The sequence below is a fragment of the Mixophyes fleayi genome, chromosome 1, assembly GCF_038048845.1.
Source record: "Mixophyes fleayi isolate aMixFle1 chromosome 1, aMixFle1.hap1, whole genome shotgun sequence".
Taxonomy (NCBI): domain Eukaryota; kingdom Metazoa; phylum Chordata; class Amphibia; order Anura; family Limnodynastidae; genus Mixophyes; species Mixophyes fleayi.
The window spans coordinates 292,658,560-292,681,350 of record NC_134402.1 but is presented as its reverse complement, the minus strand read 5'-3'; the positions used below and the strand labels follow the sequence as shown (position 1 = coordinate 292,681,350).

The following is a 22,791-nucleotide window of genomic DNA, read 5'->3' as shown; positions in this document are numbered from 1 at the left end:
CAATCAGAGCGGCCGGGCAACACACTCTCTCTGCCAGTCTCTGCCGAACGGACCTACACATAGTGTGCAGCAGTAGGCAGCCTTAGCTATCAAAAAGGGGGCCCGAAAAAATTATTTTCTAGGTCTGCCCCTGGAATTGTCGGACCCAGTACACATGAAACAGGCGAGACCCCCCCTACTCATTGATCACCCTATAAGACCTCCCCACACGCCCTTTAGATGCCAATCAGAACACTCCAAATGCCATCAGACCTTCCCACGTGCCCCTTACATGCTCCTCAGACCTCCCCATATGACCTTTACCAGAGAAAGAGGCAGGTCCTTTGATGAACACAGCACAGATACTGAGAGGGAGAGAAACATATATCCTGTATATGACTGACTGTGGGGAAGGTTTTACCAGTATTAGCACCAGCCCAGAGACTGCCTTTGTACAGGGAAAGCATCCTGGTGAACTCTGTGTTTTTCTACTACAGTGGACATTTTCAAAATACCCCACGAGACCCCACATTGCATCAATACTTACCCACATATTATAAATTGCCTCACCTACCCTTAACAGAAATATCCATCCTACATATTATACCTCCACATAACATTAATCACCCCATGTCACTTAACTCTTTTCCAACGCAGATGGAGGCTGTCACAGCCACATATAGAGAGGGGAAGGCTGGAATAGGCAGGCTAGAGGAGGGGGAGTAGGAGAGGGGATGACTGGGTTACAGAGGAGAGGTGGTGATCGGGAGAAAGAGAGTGGCATGACTAGAATGGAAGGCAACTAATTCACCAGAAAGCACAGCAAAGTGGGGGTCTGCCCTCTTTAGGACATGGCTGGCTCCGATGATGGAGCACTGCTCAGATAAGGGCCACAGGATCCTGCACATTCCCTGCTACATCTTCAAACCTGGGGCTACACTTCACTTAAAACGAGCGAGGGCCTCAATAGTTTATTGAAAATAAAAAAAAATTGCTGGCCTCGGGTGGTAAGTTCGGGCATCGTTCACTGGTACCTTCTGTACTCCCCCTGATGGTGACCCTGATGGTATTACACTACTATAAGCATGCATAAATGAAACAGCCCTTTATGATGCCAGAGAGTTCATGTCAAATGCAATGTAACCTAATATGTATTTATCTTTCTAATCTTGACAATGATGTCTTAGAATGCTGACACCTGGAAATGTTTTACTTTGTAGATATATATATACTGAGATCTCCCCAAGGGGATAATAAACGAGAAATGAGGAAACATATTATTTAGTAATAAGATGGGACCCCTGACTAAAAATCCCCTTAAAATAAACATAATGCAAATCTTTAACCCGTTTGATAAGCTGCCTGGCCTGGGAATGCAAAGGCTCTTTGTACTCTTTTGTTTACATGAGCTCTTAGTATAGCCCAGAACCTTGGTAATGTCACAAGTTATTTTGATGATAGGATGACAGGAGCGAGGCTATCAGTAAATGCAAAGCATTTGCTCACTATATATATTACTAATAAGGGCAGCAAGACTGGCCTTGTTTTTAATTTATTATTACATATAATGATTGCAGGTTCATGTGAGCAATTATTAATGCTCAAACTGTAGGCGCTGAAGGCCTGAAGACTAACAGAAGGCCTTTAAGCCAGCAGGAGCATTAATCACTATATTATCCCTAGTTCTGGAGGATTATTACAATTCTAAGCTAAATATGTTTTAATTAGTCTTTAAGTTTTTAGTGTTATGTTTTTGCTCCAGTTGGATTTCCCAAGCAATTAATGCTCTCATTTAAACCAGGCAAAGAACTCTGTATCCATATTTAAAAACACTTAGGTTTGTAATTGATGGTAACAACCTTACTGCAGTTCTATATGCTGATATAAAAAAAACCAAGAGCTAATCATGTTACACTTATTATAAATAAGCCCGCTCTGCTCAAACATCTTCCTATAATTTAAAAGCACATAAACTATATGCCACACACCACATTTCTTATGAGCTTGCTGCAAGTATAATAGTTAGATATATGTTTCCTAAAGAGAACTACATCATCATTTGGCACAGCATTCAAACAGAGTGCATTCAATTACTCGAATGGACTCTATAAAGAATTGTGTGCTATTTGTTGTACACGCACACTGATGGATAATTGATAGCATTTTTTTTTTTTAAATGCAAACACACACAAATATATACCTTTATATCTATATCTATATCTATATAATACACAATAATAATTGTACATCGATACACATCACTAATCCATCCATATTAAAGTGGTGGGGGAGGAATAGAAAATCTGTATTTAGACGTCTCTCTTTTCATCTGCTTATAAGCAAGTAGCAAGCTATCCACATAAATACTCCCATAGATACACGAGCATATATTTTAGCATTATAAACCCTCACGCTGCTTGACGCTCCTGGCCCCACGTTACTTTGATTGACAGCTAGGCAGCTATTTCTCTATCTCACCGCCCTTCCCACTCTGCCTGCCAGTTTGCTCCTCCCCACCCGACACCTCATTGGTTCGCTGTAGCGCCGTGCAGCCCGGGTGGAAGGCTTCCCCATGAACGACAAGGGGAGAGTCACGATTGGCTACAGCGTCTAGGAACGTCAGAACCCCACGTTGGAGCAGCGGCACGGCGATTGGCTCTAACGCGCCTTGCCTAACATGGCCTGGGCGGGGCCGGGTTCTGGTTAGCTGGAGGAGTGTGAAACCGCGTGTTAATGTAACCAGTTGTGGAGAGACAAGGGCGGCCCGAGACGTCTGTGTCCCGCGAACGGAACTCGCACAGCCCCTTCCAGCTGACAGACTGAGTCTCCGCCGAGGCCTGGATCCCTGCGCCCCAGCACCCACACCGGTGTCCTGCCCTTACACTTAGCCACTTTGTGCTGCCTGCGGTGCGCCCGGAGAAGCGCGGACGCGGTCACTTCATGTGGCTAATGTGTTGAAAGAACTTTGCGCGGGTTTGTGGTGTCTGGCTCCGGTTCTCTCGCCGGCGGCACTTTGTTTCTGTGCCCGGGAAGGTGGGGGGAGGAGCCGCTTGGAGCTAAGGGCTGTTATTGTATTTCTCCTGCTTGTTTGTTTCCCAGCGCCGGCCGCGCAGGATCTCTGTTCCCAGCACCAGCCTCCTCCATCTGGATGTTTACGGATCTCCGTTCCTGGGGCTGCATCCTCGCCTCCCCCACCCGTGTGCTGCGCTGTCGCTCCCTCCGGTCATGAGTCCCCGGGGCAGCTGCTGATAACCCATCTGCTGGAGTCTCTCTTGGTTCGGGGGTAACCTGCACTTTACACCACCGGATACACCTCGTCTGCCTCCAGCCTGTGGGATCTATCTGCCCAGTATTTCCAGGGAGATTCTTTTTATTTTAAAGTTAACCGGGAAACTTTGCTGGGAGCAGCGTCAGAGAGAGAGAGTCTCCGGGGACGGACCGAGAGTACCCGGGGTGCTGCAAGCTGTCTCCTTGTTCTCTGCAGACAAAGGAAAGGAGGAGGCGGTAGGATGCTGGGCGGCTCTGCATAGTGTCTCTAGCTCCCCGTGCCCCCATCTATTGGGGTCTGTCTGTGCATATTGGGGCCCTCACTCACTGTCACTTGGAGTTTGTCAAAGTCGTCGAGAATTGAGCTTCAAAGGGGCAAAGCGGCGGCTGGGAGAGCCATGTTTCCCCAGAGCAGACACCCGGTGAGTTGTGTTACCCGCTGGGATGATTGGTGGACTTTCATCTCCTCGTGTTTGATATGCACTGAAGTCCCCTCGGTGTGTGGTATAGACCCCATGTGGTAGTGATAACTTGCCTAGGTCCCATGCTATGGCTCAGATCGTTCCTTGGCTATGATGTCTAGTCCTAGATTCTATTGTGCAAATAAGGCCTGTCGTTTGTGTGAACCATTTTCTCTTCCAGCCAGTGGGTTAACATAAATCTCATGCCCACATGTCTGCCATCTGTTCTGTTTTCCAAGTTGTTGGGAGGGGGCAGTTGGGGGGGACTATTAATGTATGCCACATACCACCCACTAATTTTCCTTCTTGTTCTTCAAATGTTTGAAATAGTCTTGGTTTTGAACCTTATACCATTTGTTTAATTCGGCAATTATTTTGTTGCTGTTTTGTGGTTGCCAATTAGCTCTGAATTCCTGCTTCGTATAGATGCCCAGGGGTTTTGTTCTTTCAGAAGATAGAGAATGAATAGGCCATGTCCCACGTGGGGAGAGCACAGCCCCATGTCTATCTGCTGCCCCCTAGGTAGGTTGTTTAGATGTGTTATGGCTGCATTGAGCTGAGTGTAGGCCAAAAGAGACAATTACACAATATAAAAAAAATAATCTTATGTTACAATATTAAAGTGTGATCTAGGTTTAATAGTAATCTTACTAGAGTAACAATTTTATCTGTTTTCCAACTAGTGTCTTAGGAAGTGGTAAGCTTTTTCTTAGTAATGGTGATTTATTTTAATATGTGTTCATTTTCACTACATATATTTACATATATTTTATGTGATATGGAAGTGGCTTCATTGCAACCAGTTTGTACTATGTACAAAAGTTATATAGGCATTTTCATATTGGGACTTGGCCTATCAAGTCGTTTAAAAGTCTTTTGCCAAGAAAGGCATTTAGTTATAAGTTGTGAAGGATTACATTTAGTCAAGACCTGGCCTCATAACTTTATTTTTTTACATGTTCCCTAAGATTATACACCTTGTTATATTTACATATATGCTCTTTGCCCAAATAGCCTGTTCCAGAAGTCAAACTTGTCACGCAACATTGATATAATAGTCTGTTTTCTGGGAGTCATTAGGGGGTGTGTATGAAGCTATTTATATCATGCAGGTAAGGCCTGCTGTTTGGTACTGATGCATTGGTTATGTATTTTATTTTTTAAAGAATCACTGTGCAGTTGTGAGGTCTGCACTGGAATTTAAAACAATGTGTGTCGCACCTATCCCTCTTCTATTCATTCAGAGAACAATATTGGCTGTGTATGCTAGTAATTCATTCTGGTGCTGGATGAGTTAATAGGCATTACTGCTTTGCTTGGCAAGTCAAATGGAAACATTTCTTGGTGGCTTCTATGAGACTGTTGTGGGAATAAGACTGCAGGGTATTATGTCTGCTCTGCCTTGAGTATCTTTCAAGTGGAAGCTGTATTGAAGTTTTGTTTTTAATATTTAATTTCATTGCTGTCTTTTGGTCCTCCAGGCGCCGCATCAGGCCGCAGGCCAGCCATTTAAATTCACCATCCCAGAATCCTTGGACCGCATTAAGGAAGAATTTCAGTTTCTCCAAGCTCAGTATCACAGGTGAGCATTTCCAGGAAGATTCACCCCCCCCATCCCAACCACTGTTTTGTACAAAACTTATACTGTGTTATGAACAAGCCAACCTAATATTCTTGAAAACAAAAAAATATTCCAGGTACAAGTGTTGGCATTTAATGCAATATCATTAACTCTATTTGTACATATGTTTGAAACTAATATCATTTTAACACTTATTGGCAATATGCTACTGGTTGCAAACTTATGAAATTGGAATTGTTTTTTGTTTTTTGTTTGTTTTTGATGTATAACTTTGTATTTATGGCTGGTTTATTTGTTACAAGCCTACTTAAAGCAAAATGATTGTAGGTAGTATGATGCAGCAGACTCTTCCCGTTATGTTCTAATCACTTAGGTACAGTGCAAATATTTGCATACAGGGCAGTTTTTAATTTTGTATGTATTTAGTTGTTGGGTGGAATATATGCCATTTCTCATATTGGATGATTTTCTATACAGCAAATATAACCTTAAAAAAATACAATGGATTCAACCTGAAGCAATTATCATTCCTTTCATGTGCTCATTAAATGAGTACTGCATTTTTGTGCATATCCAGTAGGTGGTGTTGCTTATCAGAAGTAAGTTTGCTCACTTCTTTCCTCTGCACAATTGTTTTCAGAATGGTTTGACCCATTCATGTAAACTCCCCCTCCCCCTTCTGTATGTGTTTTCTACCTGCCTGAGAACTGTCAATATTTGCTCTTCATTTTGTAACAAAATCTTGAGTTGAAAACACCAGATGAGTCAAAGCTGTTTGCCTACTGGAGCCTGCTTAGTAGTAATAAGGCTTTGTTTAAATAGTAAATTAGTTAGTGTTTGTAAAACTGTCAGATAAAGATGAAAGCTCTTGAAGATGGGGGCTTCATATTTAATACAGTGAGAGAAGTGGTGGTCCACCCTACTCATCCCTTGATAAATGTAGCTTCCATTTAGTAGTTGGTAGCAGGGTACTACATAATTTACCCTTTTACATGCCCACTGTCAGCAGATCTGTTGGACAAGAAAAGTATTATTGTAGATTTGTAAGGTGTCGGTGCTCCACAGCGCCGTTCAGTAGGGTAAACGGGGACATACAAGGTAGACGAGATAAATGCAGACATAAAAACAAATGGGTATGAAGGACCCTGCTCATTAGAGAGCTTACATTTTACTTTCCCATTTAAAATGCAATTGGCCTCTTTTATTGTTGTTGAAGGGCTTTAAAAAGTGAAACGTGTTTTTAGAGGAGATTTCCACTTTTAAACATGAATTTTTCCAAACTTTGTCCTTAACATTAATACTTTCTTTGGGGTCCTCTCCCCCTAGGACTCCACCATTCGCTGTTTAGCAAGTTGATGGCACTTAAAGCTGGGACTTAGGCTGATACTGTTTAAGGAGATTCTAAACTGCGTCCCTCGGGCATTTAGTTAGGTACACTGCACCCGACTTCTACGCAGAGTCAAGTGGCAACAAAAATGATGTTTTCCATGTCCTTTTTCTATAATGATAAAGGAGCAGAACTGGCTCTAGGCCTTTCATTATACAGTAATATAATGCTGTCAATGATGCTTTCAGACTACCCATATGAAATAAAACCGTTCTGAATTGCTGTAAACTGCTTTTTTTTGTGCTTATTTGGTTTAGAAAAGTGATCATACACGAATGAGACAATGCTGTTGAATTTGTTTTATTACCCCTTCCTTATAGAAGTGTACGAGATGTATTTTCTTAAGTAATAACTTTACCTTGTCTGTATCCTTTAATGTTTTTGTATAGTGCAATATTAAAAACAGGACTCCATGAATTACACTTTTATTTTACCTGATGTTTGTTCAGGTTATCGTAAGGATCATTATGGAACACCTCACTAGCCTCTCCAATGACTCTCCTAGGTCTCCAGCACATGTCATCCTTGAGATTGTGTACTTATGCTGCCTTTGTACCTTATCAGTGCTAATGGGCACATGAGAAATAATTTAGGAGCCCTTGTTTTCTTTGTCTACAAAGTAAATCTTTTAGCATTCAGACTGAAGTTTTCTTTCATAACTGCTGAAGTGCCATAAAAACAAGCAATACCCATTTACCAATTACATGTCTTGTGGGGTTTTTTTCAGCCTTAAGTTGGAATGTGAAAAACTGGCAAGTGAAAAAACGGAGATGCAGAGGCATTACGTTATGGTACGTACCACCCTTGTTGCACTCCTCCTCCTCCTTTTATGCTATTTTGTGCTCAATATTTAAAAACTTTTCCTTTACTTGCAGTATTATGAAATGTCTTATGGACTGAACATTGAAATGCACAAACAGGTAGGTTTGATTGCATCTCTAGTTTTATCTTTGCTCTTGTTTTGATGAATGGGAGATATGTTTGTGGAACAAAATGACAATTGTGTATAGTTTATGGCTTATAGGAGGGACATGTATATATTTAAGCACAAAGTATTTTGATATGTCTGACTCTTGTGATTGGGGTATAGTAGAAGACCCTGAACAAGTCAGATATTCTTGACACTCAAAGATCCTTTATATTATTTTTTTTGTGTTCTTTGGGACACTCCTGAAGGCAGGTGGATGCTTTTGGTAGTTACATGCGATTAGTTGTTCCTAGTATATTTTTGGTGGTTACAGATTGACCTTTATGCAGTGGATGCCTGCTGTCCCTTTCATGTTTATCACTCACCTGATCAGTCTTCATCAGCTGACTATTTCTCTGCTGTGTCACGCGCAGCATGCTGTTAACTTGTGAAATCTCAGCACTTGAAAAGCACACACAGGTCATTGCTATTGATAACTTTTAAGGTTTGAGCCTTGGTTTCTGCTTTCCCATAAAATTCTCACTTATGACCGTGTTAATGGTGAATAAGAAGTGTATTGAACTGGAACAAGACACTAAGGGCCTCATAAGAGAATAGAAGCTAAATGATTGCTCAACCCAGAGGACCCTCAATTGAGCTGATATTGTCTGCCAAAGAAAGCATTAATGGCAGGGTGTAAGCATTCGGCAGATATGCTGACGCTCACTTTCTCATCTCGATGATGGTACAATAAGTCTTTAAGAAATCGATTGCCTCTTAAAAAAGATTATCATTAGATGAAGTTGCACAGTTGGACACATTTCAAAGTGCAACAATACACTTCTGGCTTGATGTATATGTGCTATTTCGTCTAAAATTCTTGTTTCATTAAATTAAAGAGCATGGCTGACCGATCAGGGCGCAGCAGAGAAATTGATTAGTTCAGGCTTCAGGCCTCGAATATATTCAAAGTCCTTTAGCAAGCAATTGTTAGGAGCTGAAATTCAGTGGGGATTTTCCTATGTGTGGCAGTAGAATAGACATTAACATTCACATGCCTGCTGGAAATGTTTCCAAGAAAGGCACTTGTGTATTGTCCGAGATCACGTGGGTCATTGAAGAAGTAATCAGTGTTCTTGTGCAGTTTGCTTTCCTCCTGTACACACTGTTACACATACGTGTTTGTGTGTACTTGATGTAGTAATATAAACTTATTTGTATGCAGCACGTTTAGATAAATTCTATACACAGATTCTTTTAAGGGTCTATTTGCATTCTGACTTACCCCTCATCAGTACATTTGCCCTTCACAAAAAAACAGAAATGGAATGTTTTCTTGTGTTTTAGCCATTAATAATTCTAAGGAGACATTTGGTAGCTAGTAATCATAATTCTTATTAAAAACTGGTGACATGTAGACCCCAGGGTGCAGGCAGGCTCAAATTGATGCTTTTTGCTGACGGATCACCAGCATGGCCTAAGTGCTCATTATGTTGTAGAGAGGGCCTTTGGAGCGCTCATTACGTTTGACAGGAATTCTCTCTAGGGGGAAACTGGGCATTAGCTAGACTCCTGACAGGCTGAAATTATTCCTGCTTTATGGCTTATAACCAAATGGTAGCAAGGAATCATCTAGAGACATAAAATGTCATTTCTGACAACATCTTTGTTACTGGGAGATAGGAAGAGGGGGTGGGGGAATTCCACAGAGGCAGCTTTAACGTTCTTAGGGCCTGTCTGCGATGTGGATGCCACACGTACACTTTGTGAAACACTTTGAGGCACTGTCTGGCTAGTGTTACCTAATTCATGACTAACCATGTGTAGAATAAATGTGTGCAGTGAGGATTTCTTTAGCGTTACTCCTAAAGCATTAGAATATATAGTGTGTAATGCAGCTATGTGATGTAGCAATAAATGTGTATTTCACAGACAGTATGCAAAACAAATCTGCAAACTATTTTTGTCTACAACACTATTGAGTGATTGTTTCTTCACCATCTGTAATTATCTTGAAAGACCAGCTTTATTGCATAGGGCAAATCCCCTCCCCCTCCCCATCCAACACTCCCAAGTGGCAAATAGCCTCAGGGAGATTAATCATTGCTGAACCTATTGAGACACCATAAAATTGTCCATAGAAATGGTAGTCTCTATTGTTGAGCTGACAGTTTGGGTGTTTGTTCCTATGGATGAATTGAAATAATCCTTATGACCTGGCTTGCAGTGAGAGTTTTTTTTTTTTAAATGCCCCTGCAATTTTAACCCTCTAACCACCTGTTAGTATTTTGTTTTCTGCAGCATGTAAAGACCCATGAAAATGTTTATTAGTATTGCACTTCAATCTGAATAGGAATGTGCTTGGTTGATGTTTAGTGTAGTTATTTGGAACCTCTTCTGTATTTGTTTTTAAAAGTGCATGTTCAATAATTAATCGGACTTTATTTTTGTTCTAACCTGTTGGCTAGCTTGTATCAGGGACTTTATTGTGGAAAAGCAGTTATGATGACTGATTCACAATAAAATGTAATGACAGTAGTGTGTAATTTTAAATCCTATGTTTTGCTGTATCCATTGTAGTGAGTGCTCAGCTTGCTGATTTGAGAAGCGTTAGACTGCCTCACAAAGGGTGCATTTGCAGCATCTTAGTCTGTTGTAGTCCATTTTCTTGTATACCTGTGAACAAATCCAGGGTACATATTACTTGCGCATGCAATAAACCCTCTTCATGCTCATGTGATTTGTAAAAAGTAATCCATTGGCTATCATGTGACTTGTAATATCAACTCTCAGCATAAGATCATAGTTTTCAGTGCAGATGCCATGCTTCTGCTCATCACAACCTTCCATCCGGATATATATCCTGGAACTGTCTTTTTGTTATATCTAAAAATTTGCAGCTCCAGGTTCTTTGGTTGTGTGGAAAAAACGTCCAGACGACACTGCATTGCACACATTTCTATACCTGGTCTGCGTTAAGGCATAGGTGACCTGAACAATTTCATAATGTGAAATTTTCTGGCTGTGAGCATACATTCCATATCAGATCAAATGTTGAAAATGGATTAGAGTAGTTTGTTTTGTAGCATGTGGGCATTCAGAAGCTTGGATGGATAGGAAAAAAGAAACTAATCTGACTTCTGCTGCATAGAAATATGTGCCCATCTCGGCACCCTCTGCAGCCAGTAAAAGAGGGCAAAAGTCTTATCTCTGTAATCCTCATTTCCCAGTTTTGCAACCTGCAACTGTCAAAGTTCCCCTTGCATAAGATATGCTTCCTTGGGTAACAGTGATTTACATTTACGTTTTGCCCATAGTAAATGAAGGCGTCCCATCTGAAAACTGAGCACTGATTTGGCTGGCCACATGTGATGTCTGATGACAATATGGGTTTCCATCTGAAGTGTTTAGGTGTAGAAACCTCAACATGTGGTGTTTTTGAGAAGGGGAGAGTGTTGGAGGGTCTGCATTAAGGGGACACATGGTCCTCCTGTGAGTTGTAAGCTTGGTTACAATTTTGGGAGGGTTTGTGAATGGACTTTGTTCAGTTTATTATAATAAGTTAAAATGGTGAGCAAAAGGTTTATTGATAAATACAGGCACAACATGGAAGAAATGCATTAGGCGGGGGAGGCTATTGGGACTTTCAGTAAATGGATTAAAGAAAACAAGCAAGTTGCCAATATTGCTTGTTTAGCAGTTTGCAAGGTCAGTGCTACTATAGATTTTTGAATTAGAACGAACCTTCGTTCTGTTTGCTGGATCATTTACTTGATGGCTATAAGGAAATTAAAGAACGGTTTGTTTTTTCCTTGATCTTCTGTGTTGTGGAGCCCACTATTTGAAGAATATGTGTTTGATTATCAGCAATTAAAGACATTTAGTATGTGTATTTTTTGACTTATAAATACCAAGCCTTTAATAGCAGGCATTATGTAGTTTTATGTCCACCTGTTTTCAGTAACCCATATAGATGGTGGTAAAAGCCTTTGTTAGGGAACTGGCCAGCATTCATGAGTTGCCATGGCCAATCTGGACAAAAACTGAGGAAAGTCCCTTAATCACATGCTGTTTCATTTTGAATAGTCTATATACCACTAAGCTTGAAATAATCTTTTAGCTGATCTACTTAGGGATCGTTATGAGAATTATATTTGTTTATTTTTAATCTTTCCCCCCCCCCCACACACTTTTTGAACATAGATTTATTGTAATTTGATGTTGCACTGAACTTTATACAACATATTAAGCTGCCAAATTATAGCGAGGTTTTGACTGGTCATTTCTACCAAACTATGCGCTTTGTACCATGTGAATGCTTGTCTTACCTGGTCCAAATTAATTTAGGTCGTAGTAAAGAGGGGTAGGGCAGGAGCTAACACGTGCACTATGATTTGGTGGTTTGGCACCAGACATTACATACATGCACGGATATGGCTGCTGCTTGGTTTGCTGGAAGCTCCATGTATATGGTGTAATAACAGTAATCTAATCAATCTCCCTCTCTGGCTGTGGATGATCACAGTAATGGAAGTGAAGACCATACTTGCCGGATGGTTCGGCAGTACCTTAATAGTTTCTGATGCTTCAGTTACTACTCGGCATTGTCTTGGTGTGGATGGTAGAAACTAGCGGTGGTTTCAGAAGTGCTGTTTCTGTATCTACCTTGTAGAATGTTTGTTTATGAAAGACCATGCATAAATGCATGATGCTATAAGGAGGATTATTTCCAGGCACAGTAATTCCGTAGATGAGTTGCTAAAGAAAGTTTAATTGATAACTTTAATGTGTGCCTACAGCCGGTCCAAAGCAAATTAGGGTTCATTGCAGCGTTCTGGTTGAAGTTTCATTTCTTGCCTCAGACGGGCATGTTTGCTTAAACGAGACCTCCATAGTGATGTAGAGAAAGAAGTTAGACTGGTCTGTACTTTTTATTTGTATTTGCTTTGCTTAAGGCATGGTGGTGTCACTAATTCCATGTGCTAATTGTAGCCTGTAATATTTAGTGTTATGACTGATGCATGTGAGACAATGATTCACTGTGTTCACGACACCTAGTTGACTTCCTGTGCTTTGTTAGTGAAAGTGTTTCAGCTACTGGTAGTAAACATACACATTAACTCAAGAAAAATCCTGATAATTAACTTAAGTGGCAAACTGAAAAATTAAAAATCGAAATACCTTGCAACTCCGTAGCGCACCCCCTACATTAGTACTAGCAAAGATTTCTTCCCCCCCTGATTGTGAAAATAGTGTAATGTCTCAGACTTGTGAGGCACCCAAGGATTATACTGTTTCAAACTATGGTTGAAAGTTCTGACATGCTAAAGATGTAAAAGAGCAAAGCTCTTGAGATCTTGACAAGGGTCTTACACTGCCAATTGGCTTTATGTCAGCACCATTTACAGCTGCAAGTGAGCTGGTCGGTTATTTACTGTGTCTGCTCAATAACTTCTGGGGGATTTTTTTTTTTCTTTGTGTGGGGTGGGGATGTATTCCAATAATGAGTGTAACACCAAATGTTTTTGCTGGCAATATGTGAAATGGTGTTTGTGTGTGGACATATAATGTAGTTACATATATTTAAATTATAATCTTTTTAGCTGCTGCATAATTGAGCTTGACGGGTATCAATTTTATCTAGACTCCTATTGTGCCACATGTCATTTGCTTCACAGGTTTGTTACAGAATGCACTTGGTGAGAAACATTCATAGCTATGTCAATAAAACTTTTTGTCTTAGTGTTAGACTTGTGGTTGGGCTAGCAATGACTGCACTGTATCAGTACATAAAATGAAAGAAACAAATATATGTATAGAGGGCTCAATTTGAGCAGATAATGGTTCTCAATCCCAAATGCTCTTTGAAAACCATTCTCTGCAGTTTATCATATCCCAGTTAATATGGCAGTAAAGAGGAGATGAATGTGGCTACTTTCCTAAGCCTTTTACTCAGGAGACCTGTAAATTTGATTGGCTGCTACAATTCTTGCAGAATCATTCGATTTGAGAGCAATAGAGAGATAAGATATCCAATTACCCAAATGATTTGCAGGGTTAGCCAACGTTGTCATGGAGACATGAGTTGGAACAAATTAAATTTTGAGCAATAAAATAATTTTAAAGCTCATTTGGGATCTGAGAAATTTGGCAGTGGCATATACCTGAATTGATTCTTAGCTTGACATGCTGTTTGACATTGATATACTATAGGGATTGTGGCTTCAAAATCAATCAGATTTTATTCTTTAATGCATTGTTCCTGACAAATTTCCCATTGCATCTTTTATTTCATGAACTTTCTTCATCTGTTTTTCTGGCTTTCTTTTTAAGTTTGTCAAATTCAAACACAATTTGGTCTTTGATATGCAAGAACTTTTATGTGACCCCCCCCCCCTCCTCCTCTCCCCTCAAGAACGTTTAAAATACGGCATAATTAACCATGCTTGATATTAACTGAATGACATTTGAAATGAGTGGGGGCCTGCATTGCTGTGTTGTGGTTTCTCCTTAACCAATCAATTAATGGATTCCTGGTTTACATAATGAGTGCCAAGCATTTAAGACGAGCGGCATGGATTTAAAAAGGAAGAATGCTCATCACTGAGAGCATGCCCCCCTTTTCCATATGTCTGCTGTTAGACAGATGGAGATGAAAATTGCTCTGAGGTCAATAAGCCATTTGCAGCGTTCTCGCTGCCTTCGATTTTTCTCTCATCCGCCACACAGATTATCTCAAATGATTCAGTAATGACAAAAAGTGCAACATTGACCTTTATTCCTTTGTGGTTTACAATGTTGCATGGTATAAGTGGCAGGAAGTCCATTTTTCTGTCTAGAAGGGCTTTTGAGTTATTGAGCTAGGCCTTTTAACCCCATTCCAGTAACAGTAGGCCTGTTGTGACTTATGCTTTTGGGGGGAAAAAAAAATAATAAAAAAAAAAAAAGTTGTGTAATTTAGTCTAAAAAAGTATCTCGTCCCTTGGCTCCTATCATTGATATGGCTTAGTGATTATGTAGTCTGTTTATCAAATAATGGTGATTTTATAAAAAGAAAAAAAGAAGAAATTTTTTGTGCCAGGGCTGCTGTTTGATGCTCACCTCTCTCTGCACGATACTTGCTGATGTCTTAACAAGAGTCATACCGCTCGCTAGGCCAGTGCAGAGTTCCTCGGGAGCTAAGGATCTGGATGTGCCAATTTGGGCTTCCAGATTCCTTTTAAAAGAACACGTATAAAATAAAGTTTAAAACTAAAATGGTAAAAAATAGATAGAAATTTATTTTAAAAAAAAATACAGAACTTGTGCCACTGCTGTCCATGATAAATGGGCTTCTCCATGCCTTGCAATGGGTAGCTTCGCTGGAGGCCATCTCCGAAGATATTTTTTCCTGGCATGGGGGCTTTCTTAAAGAAGAAGCTCTAAATCTTGCTTTGATAAATACACTATGTAGTGGTCTATCAAATAAGATAAATGGAAATGTATATGAAAACACTGTATGAGTATTTTGATGGCTTTTAAAAGCAACTTAAAGTTGGTTTTGCAGTACCAGTGCTGAATGCATTTGTCATGATTTTTCTAAAGATGAGTTACTGTATATGCTGACCACAAAGAGGTGGCTGTGGCTTTTTGTTCCCCTCCTTACATCTCAAACATGTTCTAGCATCTTCTGAAGCCACATAATATACAATGTTATGTACTCTCTATCCATGTCATTTATGTATTTTTAACACATATGCAAATAACCTAATTTTGTGTGTTGTACAATGGGCAGAAATATCCAGAGGAAGATAAATTTCTGTGTAAACAGCAGTTGGGACAGTAAAATAAGTGACGGTGCAGTTCACCTGTGCGATCATATGGCAAACTGCCTTTAGACATCAATATTTGTCCTTACACCAACTGATATTATACAGGGCATGTTACTACTGCTACTGTGTACTTGATATCAGCAAATATATAAAAGTGCTTCTTGTAGCTAACTTAATAGGCAAGTATTTCAGGATTAAATGTTAAATGGGAATGGTTTTAAATTGCATAACCCCTTTTAAAAATGCCATTTAGTTTAGTTAATGAGTAATAATGAAGCTTGCTATGCAGACTCCCCGATTTAAAATAGATGGTGTGTAATGGTTTCTTCCACTAGCACAATGAGACAGACTAGAGTTTAAAGATCTAAATGACACAAATATGATCAGCCTTTATTTTAATTATCTCTGAATGGCAGAAACAGGCCATTGCATTGCTTTTGTCAGGTCTATTACATATGCCCCATTGACATAGATGTCAAATGAAAACTTGAGCATACAAGCTAAGCAAAAGGTAGAACATTTTAGCCATTGTTTGCCAAGAACAGCAGCCAAAAATACCAAAGACTTGCCTTAAGCTGCCTGCTTCATTTTACAGAATACAGTAGATTCTTCCTGTTTAATTTTAATGATCCTTAAGATAGGAGGGCAGCTCTTGAGTGGAGGGGACACTGCTAAAAGCTTGTCATCTGCAAATAAACCCAAGCCATCATGCAGATGGCAAGGGCCAATGACTGAAGTTGTACTGCTGCTCTTTGATAGGCTGTACACTTGAGCCTGCTGTTAAAAATGAACACACTCAAGAGACTCGGCATTAAGAACATAAACAATTAAGGGCTCTTGAGATGTTCTGAGAGCTGCCATACAGATACAAGAGTCTTTGCCTGACATTGTAGGCTGTGGTTTATGGTGCCAAAGAACTTGGACAATTATTACAATTCTGTCTGCCAGAGCTGCTTGAAGCAGAAAGATTTAGTGTATTTCTGCTTATCTTGATATGCACGCTGCAGATCTGTACTCTGGCCCCAAATCACTATGAATGCAACAAGGAAATGCATTGTTATCGATGCCCTTGAACTACTTGGGGACTTTTATTAAATTGATCAAATACATGTCCTACATGGTCTCATGTTTTTACTTATCCCACTCAGTCATGATTGCTGTATATGCATATAACATTATCCAGCCTGTCCTATCCTGGTTTCTTTTGTATTCCCCACACAGTGCAAATAGCTCTCTCAACTACACTAACGCAGTATTAACAATATCTGCATGTCCTCCTAATTATAAATATGGGGTTAGTAACTCTTCAGGGCAGTGAGCATATGTTCCCTGTTCTGCCATTGATTTAATGTATGTATTATGGAAGAATGGTGGGTGGAGTTCTGTTTTATGTACAATTTGCTTACATGCCCTTTTTTTCCCTCCCATTACAGACAGAAATTGCCAAGAGACTAAACACTATTTGTGCACAAGTCATCCCATTTCTCTCTCAGGAAGTAAGTAAAATGCTGGCTGGTAAAGTGAAATTATTCTACTTCTGTTTGCAAATTAGTTTGCTTTACAATGTTAATTTTATTGCATAAGTGTGAAGAACATCTGTTGTAGTTGGTGTGGAGCCCCCTCTAATTTATTTAACAGACTGCAGGGCAGGCTCCAAGAATGACACACTTGGTTCACAAGTTCCAAAATACTAATTATACAAAAATCAGCATTAAAACAAGCCTTTCAACTGCATTTCTAAAACTGCTCTATGTACCCTTAATTTCCTAAAATGTGCTAAATGTAAAGTTTGTCATATGAAAGGACATGGTGACATGTAGAAACATATGTAATAGTTCATGTAAGAGTTTTTTGACATTGTGCAGATAACTTCTGCTGTCTGCACATTATAAACTTATTGTCCCAGTAAAATCCCTGAAAGGTGTTACACGGACGGACAGGCTGTCTTGCTTGCACAAAAAGGAACGCATCCCTATAATGAGAACCTTATTTTAAATGTGTAAATACTTAATGCCTATAACTTCTGAAATGTGTAACAAGTGCTTCTAGTATTTTTGTTTTCTATGTAATGCACCTTGTATTATAGGCTAAGTTGGAGCATGTGAAGAGGTTCTGAATTAAGATGCCTTTCTTTTATGAAGGACTGTTTACAGTAGTGGCATCTAGTACCTTTTAGCCCATATCTTCATATACATGAATACTGTTTTGAAGTGTCAAAATGAAATTCTACAGTTTTAAAATTAAGCGATTCCTCCAGCGTAACCTGAATGTGTTTACATGCCATACGTATTTACAAATCTTTTTGAGGCCGTACAGTTTGTATGTTGGAAGCTTGTCGTTTTATGCTCGCGCCTTTTGCATTAGACTAATGTGGCGAGGTGTTTTATCGTTATGCATGTTGAATTCAAAACACTTCCGTTGCTGACAATTGGCAGCCCCTTGCAGTTTCCAGTGAGCTATTTGTAAACTTCTCTGCAAGCCTAATGTGTATCCATTTTTGGATGTCCCCTTGTCAGTAAAACATGCCCTGCTCCCATATACCAGGACTCCTTGTTGAAGCTGGAAGCAGTTTTTTTTTTTTCTGACTTTACATGGCAATTTGCTGTTCAGTTCTACAAGTCAGATAAATCTCCATGTAAACGTCCACTTTTTAAAACCTGCAGAAAATAATTTTTCTGCAGTATAAAATGTATAGCAAGTAAATATTAAAGGGTGTCTTGTAAAATTGCCATGGAAATCTGAAACCATTTTGATGAATTATCAATTAATTTCAATAAACAGAGAGCCCATAGACTTTCATTGCCTATTGAAATGAATAGTAAAATCCATTAAATAAAAATGGAATACTGTTGTGGAACTACCAGTGCTTGCTGGGACTTGTGGATCTACAAGCTAGCACAAACAATTCCACAATGGTATTGCACTAATTTGCTACTACTACTATAGTTTTCAATGGGTTTGGAGGTCAGTACCTGCTCAGTCAATCGCAAGTAGCCAGCATGGTGAACATTGCTTGTGATTGGCTGAGGCTTTTCCCATTCATTTCTATGGGCTTTCTGCGCTTTGAAAATGCATTGCTTAAGCAAATAAATGGGACATTCATGGTTTTTGCTCAGTGAAGTAAAATTGCATGCTATCCATAGCTCCTTGATAAAGACTTGAAATTCATGCGACTTTGGGCTATATGCCCAACACAGGAGGCGTGATACTGGGTAATAGTGGGGCGGTTTGGCCCTCCTTGTGTGCTATAAAGTTGGTTGGTTTGGAAGGACAGGGGCATCATGTTTTACTGAGAAGGGGTTGTTTGAAAGTGAATGGCCCTATTTAATATTACTAAACCTAAAATACAAACTGCTGCCTTTAAAAAAATGTTACTGTTGACATTCACAAATATACATGAAGATATGGAATTGCGTTTGGGAAACTTCTATATATTTCTGAATGTTTTTAGCTGCTCTTTTATGTAAGGCAACTTGTATTTTACGCTTCAATTTTTTTTTTTCCCCTCAAATTTTAGAATTTTTCTTTTTACCTACAGCATCAACAACAGGTAGCTCAAGCCGTAGAGCGTGCCAAACAAGTGACAATGGCAGAGCTGAATGCCATCATCGGGGTACGTGGCCTTCCAGGTCTACCTCCTACAGTGTGTATAACCAGCTTTCTTTACTTGTTTTATGTATCATGTTATGCATAAGGGTTTTGTGTTGCTGCAGATGCTACAGCCAACACAACACTTTCTCTCATAACTTGGTTGAATTAGTGGAATTGCCTGGTGGGACACATTTGTGTTCATAAAAAGAATATACGTCATTACATTTATAACTTTCTAAAGTGATCTTTGCATAAAATAGCCTCACGGCTGTTTTTCTTCCAACTTCTATAGTGTAGTTGGAGAGTCAAATTTACCATCTGTTTGAAGTCTGTAAAGAATATGACTCTGAAGCACAGATGTGTCAATCATGGCTTTTATTTTCTTTTGTTATCATGATGCTACCAGTCTATTCCACAAGTAAAATGAGAGGTTAATTTAATGAGGACTTAATATCTAAAATATTTTTACTGTTTTAACTCCAACACCTTTCATACGGACAGTCTCCCCTTTCGGTGCCAGGTATTATTCTGATCTAAACACCTAACTATTAAAAGTACTCCTTGCTGGCTGAAGAATTTTGGTGTTTGTCTTCCTACGCAGCATCCCCCAATGGGACTAATAATATCAGCCCCTGTTATATTTGACACTGATGATCTCTACCACTACTATTCAAAAGTTGGATTAGCAAGACTTGACCATCAATGCCATTGTAGCTGCAGCAACTTTAATCAACTTTTAGTTCTCCTATTTGAGGGCAAGATTGAGACTTTTTTTTTTAAATGGACTCTAGCATGGTAGTATGGGGAAACTAACTCTTAAGTACTAGAACTGGGTTATAGGGTCGTTGAAATAAATTAAATGGAGGGCACAATAATGTATGGTTAGGAATGTTAAACTGCAGATATGCCTTTAATGTTTAGTTTCTTTTTATTATAGTAAAATTTATTTATGCATGTACTGTTAAGATGCACATTGCCAATGTACATTTAAATGGCTATTAGATAACGCATATGCTTATATTTGTGAATTGTGCTTATTTTACAAAGGTATTGTTTGCAATTGACATTGAACATTTTTATTGTTGCTATCTTGGGTCTTTCATGGCATACCACACATACAACACTTTGCATGTCCTAAGACCCGTTTTTAATGTCCCTGTATGAAAATTGAGGAACGTAGTGTTGTAGCTGCTTAAAACTGCGCTTGTTCAATTTTTTGACACCTATTCCTAGTGCTCTGTGCAACCCTTGTTGGAGGCAAACCATTGCGCTAACAAGATTAGTGAACTTAAATTATACCCTTATTTTGCACTATGTCTGTATCGACTGCTCTACTTGTTGTCCATGTGGTAATGATATTTATTCCTGGTGAATAATGTGCAATATATAATGGGTGTGTCTGTTTGGAATGGAAATAGAGGAAACATTGGATAGTCTTGTAATCTAAATGCCTTGGAGAAATGCTGCTGAACATTACAGAATGTTATGATACCTTTTGAACTGTTGAAGAGATACAATCTGTATTTTGTTGCATTTATTCATCAACCTATAGCACAGTTTGTATGATGGAGGAGCTGAAGGGGCTCATTTGTTTCAAGCCTGCCTCTGGGCATCTACGATTCCCCTTTGTTTTCATCAGTGAGGCTTAATATCTGTAACTTTTTCCATTTAACAATGTTTATACTGTATTAATCCTCTAATGCACCCTTCCCAAAGTTCATGTTGTACACTGCAAACCAGCAATCCTAGGTGGTGAACTTACTTAATAAGAAAATAGAAATTCATATCTTTTAGCCAGTGAAACATCTTGCACTTCTTGTGCATGAAACTCATTCACAAGTGGGTGGCACAGTCTTTAGAAGCACCTCTTGCCCCCTCCTTTCGGTAGCTAGGTATAGTTAGCTCTCTCTCCATAGTGATGGACATTGATGAATTGGCCCTTTAGGGCTTGCTCAACCATTTCTATTTCTTAAATTCAGTATTGGATTGATGTTCATGGAAAGCAGCTTGTCGGTGCTTTCAACAACGTATTTAATTGCCTGGCATAATGTGTAGCAGTTTTTAGTGTCTTACTTTTTTTTCCCTTAATCTGTTTATGGGTTAATGCTACCTCCCTATGACTGTCAGTCACAGGTTATTTGTTGCGCAATAATGAATTCACTGAACCAAGCATTCCTCCCTCTGTGTGAATTCAATCATTCCCGCCACATCAAGTCTAGAGTATTTCTAGCGGTTTTCTGGCCTCCCAGTCAGCAGAAAGTAGCCGAAACAAGGAGCTGTCCTTTCTGATTTATTCATGTGAGCGGCTTGAGCTGATTCAAATTACTCATTTATCAATTTATGTTAATTGCTTGTGAGAAGATGCCCTGCTGGTCTTTATGGTTCCTTCAGACACTTTGTAATGATAATTAGACATGCTGCTGTATGGATTAACAGTGCCATAGTCCAGTGACGTCTGCAGACAATGGGACCAGTTAATCCATCTGTGCTTAAAATTACATCCCAACTGGAGATGGAGGGGAAAAAAAGACATAAAAACGCGGGAGGATTAGTGCTGATAAAAGAATGAGTCTCAGCTTGAAAACTCTCCTTTCATCAGTTTCTCAATTGCAGATCTGCAGTTGGTTTGTCTGTGGTAAGCCATTGGCAGTCAATTAGGTGAAATAAACTGGGAGGGTGACCTTCATTTCCTTTTAATAGCTTTTTCCTCCCTGAAATGGGAAGCTTCAGTGGATTTTCAGCTTACGTTTTATTCAAGCCGCTTTTATTATACTTGACAGCTTAGCCTTGCATAAACATTCCCTCCCCTAACCTTCTTCACTCTACCTCCCTCCCCCTAAACGCTGCTTCATTTACATCCCCCCACCCAAATGGCAGAGTTGCTATTGAACCAGCTTTGAATCAATATGTGTAATCCAATCAATATGCATAAAGATTTTGCTCTGGGTATATCCTTTTTTCCATTAACGCTTGCAGATTTGAATGCATACATATTTGTGTTATGGCTTGCTGTTCAAATTAACATATTTAAAACTGTTTAGTTTGCTTTCTATTGTGATTTGCAGAGGTTGTTTTTTTTTTTTTTTTTTTTAAGGCGGTAGTTTTGTGATCAATAATTATCTGGAACAATGCAATAGGTCTCATGCTCTAACATATTCTTGACTTGCTGGAAATACTCTGTACCCTGCAGAATCAGAGGAGCATAATATTTGGTTAATTTGATGGACCTTTGCTCCCCTTCATTGAAAATGCAGTGTGTCAACCTGTCTCCCCAAATGGGAGGAGGCATGAGGAGGTTGTCTGTTGCTACAAGCAGCAGCTGCATTGAAAGTATGCACTGCCCAGTTTAATAGCAGCTGTCAGTATTGTTGAGCAGGCCAACTTAGCAGGCAGAACAATAGGGCGAAGGGGGGCATGCTCCTGTGGAGCAGAGTCTTTCACACCAAGTAAAGAAATAGTAATTTAACGGTTTAGACACCTATTATGAGTGTGAAAGATCATGAGTTTTATCATGCAAATAAGCCAGACCTAATTCTCCCTCCAGTGTGATTCAGTTTCCCAGCAGCAACCAATTTGTGGCAGTGTCTTAAATATTTCAGCAAATGGGCTTAAACCAACCTAGCAAATTTTTATATAACCCCCCCCCCCTTCCTAGTATTTAAACCTTGTCACATTTTAGGTTTAGTAAAGTACAAAAAATCATTTACTGTTTGACAAATTTAGGTGTTTCTAAAAGGTAAGCTGACCATCCTCATTAGAAGCATGTTGCTGTTGTGTGTGTGTGTGTTTACACAACGTGCTCTTGT

At 39.5% G+C, this 22,791-nt stretch overlaps 1 protein-coding gene across 6 annotated transcripts in view; it reads left to right on the top strand.

Annotated features, from left to right (window-relative positions):
- Window positions 1-2,689: 2,689 nt before the first annotated feature.
- TLE1 (TLE family member 1, transcriptional corepressor) overlaps window positions 2,690-22,791 on the top strand; it is a 45,288-nt gene continuing 25,186 nt past the window's right edge. For 2 of the 6 annotated variants that reach the window (XM_075211038.1, XM_075211036.1), the window contains exons 1-6: window positions 2,691-3,668; window positions 5,189-5,289; window positions 7,404-7,467; window positions 7,552-7,596; window positions 16,828-16,890; window positions 18,933-19,007. In XM_075211038.1, coding sequence (XP_075067139.1) covers window positions 3,645-3,668; window positions 5,189-5,289; window positions 7,404-7,467; window positions 7,552-7,596; window positions 16,828-16,890; window positions 18,933-19,007 — 372 coding nt within the window. In that variant the 5' untranslated portion in view covers window positions 2,691-3,644. Of the gene's footprint in view, window positions 3,669-5,188; window positions 5,290-7,403; window positions 7,468-7,551; window positions 7,597-16,827; window positions 16,891-18,932; window positions 19,038-22,791 lie in introns of all 6 variants that reach the window. The other 4 variants (XM_075211037.1, XM_075211034.1, XM_075211035.1 and 1 more) reach the window with 4 other exon arrangements.